General features: G+C 38.7%; 1 protein-coding gene across 2 annotated transcripts; it reads left to right on the forward strand.

Moving 5' to 3' along the window:
* The first annotated feature begins 1,311 nt into the window (after window positions 1–1,311).
* On the forward strand, window positions 1,312–9,482 carry tradd (tnfrsf1a-associated via death domain). Of its 2 annotated transcripts, none has more exons than XM_074666283.1 (5): window positions 1,312–1,442; window positions 5,465–5,621; window positions 5,727–6,007; window positions 6,373–6,520; window positions 8,499–9,482. In XM_074666283.1, exons 2-5 carry the CDS (start codon window positions 5,468–5,470, stop codon window positions 8,789–8,791), a joined length of 876 nt encoding a protein of 291 aa, XP_074522384.1. In that variant the 5' UTR covers window positions 1,312–1,442; window positions 5,465–5,467; the 3' UTR covers window positions 8,792–9,482. The 2 variants fall into 2 exon arrangements, with proteins under 2 accessions (XP_074522384.1, XP_074522385.1); XM_074666284.1 differs by lacking the exon at window positions 1,312–1,442 and adding an exon at window positions 1,458–1,593.
* The last annotated feature ends 498 nt before the right edge of the window (window positions 9,483–9,980 follow it).

A 9,980-nucleotide genomic window follows, 5' to 3' on the forward strand; every position in this document is an offset into this window, starting at 1 on the left:
AATAACAACAGTTGGGAAAGACAGTTTTAGAACCTGAACATTTGGTGACGTGAAATTTCTTTTGTATAAAAAAACAGTCATCTGAAAATAATTCCCTTGTTCCATTGAGATTAAAAATGTCAAAACTATATGTGAAAATATCACCAGACCAAAATGATATTATTTACCTGCAAAGCTGGAAATAATAGTTCCATCATTTAATTATCTAACTGTGTATTTTTCAAAGCAGTAACCAAGGGTCTGATTAAACCACTGCATACCTCTGTAAAAACTAAGTTGACAAGTAACTAAACTTAATTTGTAGAATTTTGTCTTGTTTTTATGAATGCATAGTGTGATTTATCTTATCTTCCTGCGCTGGATGAACAGAGAAAATCTTCCCTTACCCACCCTTACAACTTTCTACAGGATCACCATAGAGAGCAAACTCACAAACTCTGTTTGGTCAAGATTCTGTAAGCACTAGGACCTCGTATAAGCACAGTCCTCACAATGGCAGCAGAGAAAATCATTAGGGCTTTACTTGGCTCCATCCAGGACATGCACAAAAACAGTACCTGACCAGAGGCAAGAATATTGTCAAAGACCACATTCACCCCCACCATGGACTGTTCTCTGTCCACAGTGGGGGTGAGTGGGGTCTGTGTGCTGGCCTCTGGGAAGAGGCTTTGCAGTATCAGGACCAGGAACTGGAGATCTAGTAACAAATTCTTCCCTCATGCCAACAGACTGCAGAAATCAAAAGTTGAACTAATGTGCAATGTTCTCTTTTACCTCTGGTATTTATACTTTATTGTAATATACATATCAGTGTAGCATTTATCCATAGGCTGCTGTTTTGTTTTAATTTGCACCATCCTCTGAACCTTTTGAGATGTAATGTGCTCAGATGTGAACTGACAGGCACATATTTTCTGAATGACAAAAGTTGTGTGTGCGTGCGTGTGTCCTTCTTTCTTTCTTTTTCATGTTTAAGTTCTGTGTTATATCTCTTTGGAAACAGGTCAACAGCTACTAACACAAAAATGGGCTTTCTGTAGGAGTTAATACTTCACAGAATTCGAACATTCACCCAGAAGATGAAGGGCAAAACTAAATCACTGGATCTTGTACTTAACCAACTCCTTCGTGTTTCATTTCCAGATTATTTCAACTCTCATATGTTATTAATCTATCATTCACTATTAGATATCACTCGCATGAATCACAATGGAGTAATGTCTACTTTCAAGATGAGAAGATAAACTCCTTGGTCGTACTTCTCTTGAAAAAAGAACTTCCTTCCTGTCATGAATTTCGCCCCAAGCGACATATTGATTTCCACCAATCACAGAACGACCCTGTTTCTGTTCAGCCAATAGGAGAGAAGGAAGATTTCGCCGTATCGGTGGGTGTGATTCCGAGGAGGAAGTGTCACGGAACAATACAACAAAGTTTTCTGGGTAAGTTTGTGCCGAATTTAATTAACGGTTTACTTCAGGGTTTGTAGAAGCAACCAGTCAAAGCACATCCGCATGATGTTTCGTCCTGAAACTTTTTAGTGCTTCTTCAGTCGTCAGTTTGGTCTCGCTGTCGCCGAAGTTGTCGTCAACTGTACGTGAGGTTTATCAAGTCGAACTGTACTCGAACTGTACCTCTCACAATACTCTGTGTCCGTATAATGTTTATATCTCTTACTTTGATTATCCAAACTTTAACCACAGAAGTTTCATCGAAACAAACTTTAACTCCCCTTACGTAAAAAAATACTTCGCACTGCGCGTTTTTGTTGGTCACACGTTAACTAGCTAACTTCACGTGCTGTGGCCGGGGAAAAATCATCTGTGCACATCTGAGTCGCATGGCACCAACTCTTGTGCTAGTGTTGGATACTTGTTACATTTTAAGCAAGTAAGCACATTGACTCTAAAATATCTTACCTTACGTGCTTACAGTAACTTATTCTGTTTTTCTCGAGAGTAAATGAGATATAACTTTGGAATGATTTAAAAGTAGCACCAGACACACTGACACTGAAAACATCTGGTGTGAAAAAGGAAAAATATAGGCCAGTCGTCACATAATTTTGTTTTCTTGTACTTAATTGTCGATTAAACCATTGCCATTGATAGTAGTAGTAAATTCAATGAACAATCCAGTTGATCAGATCTGAGTATTTCATTTTTTAGGAAAACGATTTCATTTTGTAAGTGTTAATTATTTATTTATTTATTTTTAAGTGGACTAGTTTCTGCTTATATGTTTTTTGCTCCTCTAAGTAGACTTTCTTTAACAAACTTGGTATGGCATAGACTATAATCAGGGCTTGACATTAACTTTTTTGCTCACCAGCCACTGTGGCTAGTGGTATCCCTGAGTTACTAGCCTTTCAGTATTTTCACTGGCCACAATTTGTTGTTGGATATTTATGTTCAATATTATTAAAGCCGATAATAACATGCTAAAGTTTACTTGAAAAAGATTTACAACCTCTTTAAATGTAAATGACCCCTATGCACACTCAAAACAAGACTACATCAATGTTAAAATCCACAGGTCCTTAATCAGGCATTCAGCTCTGATAAAGTTGTGTGTAACATTGTGCTCCTTTCATATGAAAATATGAAGTTTATTCAGACATGGTAATTAAAATAGTAGTTTGTTATTGCTTATAATAAAATGGTAAAGGGGATTAATTGAACTGATAAAAACTCAGCAAGAGACACTGTCTGCTTAAATATTTATTAATGATTGTAATCAGAAAATCATTTCTTTTTTCATGAGAATGACAATGAAGGAGAGGTAAATTAAATTTCCTCAGAGCTGTCGTCATCAGAGTCATCTTTTTGCTTGTCTCTCTGCTACATGTTTGAGATAAAATTTAACCAGCCAAAGTGGCCAGTGGGAGCGGCGGTGTTACCAGCCACTGCCGAAATCCACCAGCATTTGGCCGGTTGGCTGGTGTTAATGTCAAGCCCTGACTATAATGTAACAGGGTCCCAAAAATGACATTCAGCTTGTCATTCAGGACTTTGTCAACTTAATACTTATTCAATGCTCGCGACCAGCAATAGTGAAATTGTGCACAATCCTGGACCTAAATATAATGTCATGGTAGCTTACATACATCTTATTTATTAAAACGAGACTTTCATCAACTTAAACAAAGGCTAATGTAAGGCATGTCCCTTTTTGTTGTTTTCTAACACTTTGTTCAGTTTACATGTTTTAATGAACATCACTCAAAAGATCCAACCATTCACAGTTCTTTTGTATTGTGCTTAGATACAAAGGACATATTATTTCGTGTCATAAAAGTCATACAATCACTTGTTTAAGGAAGCACATTCTTGAGCGGATGAAAAATTAACACTTTAATGTAAAACAAGCTGTCCAGGGAAAACTAGAGGTTGCCTTTTGGCAGCAAAAGCTAAATGATGTATTTTAAGCTCCTGATGATCACTTAATCCTCATACAGCTGGTGAAAAAAACTCCCAATGTACTTCCAGTATGCTGATAGATAGGATAGGATATAATTACATACTGGCTAAGTTGTGGAGATTCCTGTAGACCCAACAGCCCTGCATTCTGTGTATTAGTGAAATACGAGGACGTATAATCCAGCTCAGAGGATGCTCTTTCCACGCAGAGCGGTCTGCATCCTCTGCGTGGAGACAGCACCATGAGCTAGCAACCAGCTTCAGTACTTCATTCAGAGTCAGGGGCTGGGGGAGGGGAGGACTGAGATTAAACATGTTTTTATGTAATGAGCATTTCTAAAGGAGGCTGGGGTAAAAAAGGGCAAAGTGTAGTGAAGCCACAAATGCTAGAAACCAGAGGACAGGGGTGGCTGTAGCTCAGAGAGGAGGCATAAAAGTGTTCTTAGTCCCAGCAGTTTTATGAAGATGCGTGTTGTGATTAATTTACCATCACGTCACAAGTTCAAAATCTGTTTGTTTTTTTTAATGGTTTGCAGGTTTTGTAATTCAGATGATATCAATTGATTTTGTCATCAAATTTGGACAGTCAGTAAGAAATACATATGTGTAGTGGTGCAGTGGTTGGCACTGTTGTCTTATAACAGAAAAGTTCCTGGTACCAATCCACGACTGCTTTCTGCATGGCGTTAAAACGTTTTTCCTGTGCATGCATAGGTTGTTACTGGGTACTCCAGCTTCTTTCCACAGTCCAAAACATGCTGGTGTGTGTGTGTGTGTGTGTGTGTGTGTGTGTGTGTGTGTGTGTGTGTGTGTGTGTGTGTGTGTGTGTGAATGGTTGTCTGTCTCTATGTGTTGGGCTGTGTTAAGCTGGTGACCTGTCCAGATAGAAACCCATCAACAACTCCAATTTTAAGATTTGCACTAGCTTTGATGTTCAATCACTGATGATGTTGAATGTGGTTCAGTTTAAGGAGTCTATTTTCCAGAATGTTCTGTTTTGACTGAAAACAGCTCTTCCACCCTAAACAACTACAAGCTTTTCTCTCAAAGTTCGAATTGGTAAAAAAAAAAATCAGAAACATACAGATAGAACAAATGGTTAATAACTTTAACCAAACAAAAGATTTAACATTTTGTGTATTGTGTACCTGTCTGAAATGCATATTTTTATTCTGCCAATAATCAATTGTGTCCGTGTTGTAGTGCTTTTGATGTAATCATGATTATGCTACACTTCAGCTGCTTTTTAAAAAATCCTTTAGCAGTAAAAACCTTTTTTAGGTTTTGGGTTTATTCATGTCCTCTAATATCCTCATGAAAAAAGGTTTGTAGTATTATGTAATAATGGCCTTTCCAAAAATCCTCAAAAATATAAAAAGGCTCTAAAAAGCAGTCTCTTAGATTAAAGTTAAAGCTATTGATTTATTTGGCTTCATAGAGGAGATGTGTAGTAAGGTTACACAACAGTCGTGCAAATGTTGATAATGCCTGTCTACTTAATAGCTCACTGACCGTTTGATGCACCTTAGAAACAAATATATTGTCAAACTAACTAAGCATGTACCATGTAGACAAGGTTTTCTTTGTTGTTGCTGCAGCGGCATTCAGGTGTCTTAAGATAGAAGAAGAACCTGAAACCCTGATGACTACGGAAACAATAAAACCAAACAGATTTCTTTTTAGTTGCATTTAAAGCTTATAATCAGATAAACATTAACTTTCTGACCAGCGTCTCCAGGTTTTACTGAAGGCTGTTTGAAGATGTTGCTCGTGAATTTTTGGTGATTTCTACTTAGAACCATTTTGAAGTTCAAAGGATATTTGCTTTAAGTTTGCAAAATACTTCACTCTATAAAACAGATGCTTTTAAGCTGCACACACACTACATGAGCAGATATCTTGAGCCCTGGTCTGTTTTCTTAAAGTAGTGATAATGATACATTTGGGACTCCTTATTGCACTAATCTATTTGGGTTTATCCTATCTCCTATTGAGATGTTGTCCTCTCACAGCTGAAACTGAACTGTGTGTCTCCCTGTACTCAGAGAATGGCAGACAGGACTGTGGATGGCGGGACGTGGACAGGATGTGCGGTGATGTTCCTGCAGTCACTCTGTCCCGGTGTGAACCTTCTCACTCTCTTTAAAGACCGGGATCGGGGAAAGTTCATCGTCTTTAAAGTTATCAAGCTGACACTTATAGGTGGGCATTGCATTTAATATCTTTATAGCCTGTCTTTTAAACTGCAGGAGACGTGTATTTTACATTTAATGTCATGGTTATTCATCAGTAACATTCCATGCTCAGACTCTGCAGGGGGACTAGGTGGTTATGAGATACTTAAGGTCCATGATGCTGATCCCTTCCTGGGGGTGGAGGTGAAGTTTGTGGATGAGGGGGCATGCCAGCAGTTCCTGGAGAGCTACAGCTCTGGAGCGGTGCGTCAGTCTCTCTCTCAACATGCCTGCCGGCTTCTCGCTCTCTCTCAAGAGTTAACAGTGGAAACTCAGCTCAAGGCCAGCACACATATCTTGGACCTGTATCTGGACAAGCTGGAACTTTGCCTAAAGCACATCCACCTGTCACAGGTAGACTCTCTTTTCGCTCTCTGCTACAACTTGCTCAACTCGACACTTTATGTGGTAGTCTACATGTGTTTGGAAAACAACAACAGAAAGCAAAAAATCTGTGAACAAGCTCTTTTACTCCAAAGATTTTGACTGCAGTATGATTTATCTCATATAAACATTAATGTATTTGTATAACTTTACAAAGACTATGTGTATAGTTTGTACCATTGATAAATAAGTAGTTAAATATTTAAAAAGTGAGTATGTGTTATCTGACGGGGCAAAAACTAAAGATAAAAAGGAAGAAACAAAAAAGGTATCAGCTGAGAGTTTACCCAAATGTTCTGATTTATTATATTCAGTATTCTGTCATTTTGTTTCAGCCGGAGCGTCTGCGAGACGAAGAAATTGATCACCTGGAGCAGCAGCTACAGAGTCAAGCCCTTGGTGCTGCTCCTCAGTCCACCACCATCACACAGGAGGAGTCTCCTGTCCCCAGCAACTGCTTCAAGTTTCAGAACAGAGTGTTTGGTGAGTCTTTATAGCCAATCCTACTTTTGGCTTTTTTTATATTGTGTCCTCCCCAGACTTGGTGTCACACTGAAGATTAAAAAAAAATGAAACACAGAATAGAATAGAATAGAATAGAATAGAATAGAATAGAATAGAATAGAATAGAATAGAGAATGACCAGAAAGTACACAGCCATCCGCACGCAGGTATAGCTAAAAATCTATTCTTGTACGCATTGTCTCAACTACTCTGTTGAGTACAGGCCACACCATATGGCCAGAAAAGTTGGCTGTCAGTCCCAGAGGCTGTCATTGTCCAATTATAGTCAAGGGGTTAGAAGGCGATTGTATGGCAATGTGAGACAGATATTTAAATAAAAATCTTTTGTAATATAAAACCCAAAAGTAAAAGTATAAATGTATTTTTTTCTATCTTCCAACATTACTGCTTGGTGTCAGAGTCTACTTGTTGGGAAACTTTTTAATGCAATATCCAACCATTTTTTTTAAGTCACACTATGAATTCAGTCCTGTTTGCCCGAGTACTCACTAATCCAACCATTAATGAACTGATCAGTTTATGGGGAGAGATTGGTGCCAGCAGATCATGTATTTGCATTACATAGATGTTGATGTAAATTGTTCAACCTCATGTTGAAACCGTAATTAACATTTTCAATGTCTCGAAGGTTAATAGGATTTCCTAATATACTTAATTAAAGATTTAATTTCCCTTCCTGTAAATGAAGATCCTCCTCCTCAGATTGTATCTAGGCTGGAGGGACGTCTATTCCCCAAGTGCCATTTAAAGCCCGAGCTGCACTGGTTTAAATATGGATTCTAAAAAATGATTTACTAAGCGAATAAAACAATTTTAAAAGAAAAAAAATCTGTACAAATTAAGTTTTGTATGTTCACTAATCCAGTTCATGGTTTACCATTCCAGACAGCTTATTGAAATGCATTGCCATGTGCAGCCACTTGCTGGATGAGTAAACGGCTAAACACTGTAGTCTCTGATAAAGCATTGTGAATATAACAGCAGGTGCTGCTGGAACAAAACAAAGCCATCCAGTAATTAAAATTATATGCACAATCTCAAATTAACTCTTTCTCCAGGGATTTGTTTTATTTAGAAACAAGTGAAACTGGTTAAAAATGCCACCAATGATCTCTACTTTGGGTTCTCCATATTTTTTGTCCCTCTAATAGGGTAGATTTCAATGAGTAATTTGTAATTTAATTACCTTTTATTGAAAATAAAAATAGAAGAAGTGAGGCTGCTTTGATTAGTGTTGTTAGTAAACTACTTTCTGGGAACCAACAAGCAGACTTGAACAGAGAGCAGCATTCATCTGGTGTTTCACTCAGGGGTTATTGACCAAATCAGGGCTTGAAAGGTAGTGAATTTAGGGAACGATTTTCAGGAGGACACAAATATGATGAGTGTCATTGTGTCTCCATGTGTGCGAGACATTGAAACTGTATGAGAGATTCTTCGGGTAAATGTTCTCTGATTTTTCTTTCGGAGCATGTATGATAGTCTCCAGATGTGCTTATCAAAGGGGGAAGTTTGCGCAGGAACTACAGACCTTTTGAGGAAAAAGTGCATTTTAATACCAGGATTTAAATTTAGTTCCAGGGTATTTGATCTTCCCTTTTTTAAAAAGTTTTTTTTTAAGTCCCTGCTCAGGAGGAGGTGGTAGTTTTTAAAGGTCCAGTAATATTGATTGGTGGGCCTGGAATGCTAAATGTCTCTGATTGGTAGAGAGGTGACACATTTAAATGACCTGTTTTCTGCTTCCAACGTAGAAAATATTGTACATAGAAAAACCCCTGTTGATGATGTATAGGGTTAAAGCATCCAGCCAGTCCTTTTAGCCACTTGTTTTAGGAAATAGATACTGTTTGTGTGTGTGAACTGATGTTTATGTAATCATGTTTAAGTGCACTGTACATTAGTGTTTTACTTTATCCTTTATCTTCCAACCCATCAGAGGACCGCATGCTGACACCGGCAGATGTTCAGAGTTTCTCTAACGGAGTGGGCCGTCAGTGGAAGTATGTAGGGAGGGCCCTGGGGAAGAGCTGTCGGGCTCTGAAAGGTCCGGCCATAGACAACCTGGCCTACGAGTACGAGAGAGAAGGGCTGTATGAGCAAGCCTATCAGCTGCTCAACCGCTTCATCGAGGCAGAGGGGAGAGCGGCCAAACTGAGCCGGCTGGTCAAAGCACTGGAAGACTGCAAACTCAACAACCTGGTTGAGAATATTTTGGACATACAGCCTTGATATTGACTCTGTGTGCTTTTGATCTGTGGGAATGAGTGGTGAAAGCTGAGGACAGTTTTTTTCTGCTCTCTGCAGTTCACTGTGCCTTGCCTGCTTTAACTTCTATGGGCGGCAAGTTTGTTCCTGATAGATGTCTGACTCAAATCATTCCTGAATGTGTGTGTGTGTGTGTGTGTGTGTGTGTGTGTGTGTGTGTGTGTGTGTGTGTGTGTGTGTGTGTGTGTGTGTGTGTGTGTGTGTGTGTGTGTGTGTGTGTGTGTGTGTGTGTGTGGTTTTTATATGTGTGTCTTGGTGTGTACACATTGTTGAGACAGAGAATTGATATCTTGATTGACTTTTCAATTATTGGTGTAATTGTTTAAACCTAGATAAACAGATTTGTCATCACTGTCATAAAAATGCTGTCTCTGAGTTTGATGCACTGTTTAACTTTTGTTTTTATCATGTACTGCTTTTTATTTCTGCTTTAAGTCTGTTTATGAAGCTTGTTGGGTCTCGTTGCTAATGAGTACACAACTGAAGGTTATTGTTTTTTTTTCTACAAAATGAGTTTATACAAATTAAATGGTTTGAAAAGAGTCTTCATGTTTCTGTTTGATGCATTAGTGTAATTAAAACTGAAAACATAATTTTGTCAAAATTCCCTCAGGTATAATTTGGTGATAATCCTCCCTCCCTCCCTGTCACTCACATACGCGTGCACTTGCTCATATGATTAAACTGTGCCGATTACTGTTGTTGCTGCTTAGTGTGTGTGCCTGCATGTGTCACGTGTGTGTTAGGGCTTCAGGGCAGAAAGGTGGAGGTGTGTGTGTGTGTGTGTGTGAGTGTATAGATTTTTATCTCAATCTTGTTGTCAAGGGGAAATTTACAAAGGGCGGATAAAGTCTCTTCAGGTTGGGATTTCTTTGCTGGTTTCATTCAAGGTCTGCTGTTGAGCCCCACCCCTTTTTACTGCACTTGACCACCCATCCTGATGTGATGTGTGGGTTGGAAGCTTTTATCACTCATTTATTACAGCTATGACCACAACCCCCAACACGGTCACACACAGCATCATAGGTTAGGATAAACACACACACACACACATACGCCTTAACCAGGACCAGAACTGCCACAGAGAAACAGAGGTTATGTTCTTAGTTATATTTCAGGGAACTTTGAGGGATTTATGAAATAGCATTACACA

This window comes from Halichoeres trimaculatus, unplaced genomic scaffold (assembly GCF_033239565.1).
Source record: "Halichoeres trimaculatus isolate MK-OKI-2021-1 unplaced genomic scaffold, fHalTri1.1 fHalTri1_scaffold_3, whole genome shotgun sequence".
Lineage (NCBI taxonomy): Eukaryota > Metazoa > Chordata > Actinopteri > Labriformes > Labridae > Halichoeres > Halichoeres trimaculatus.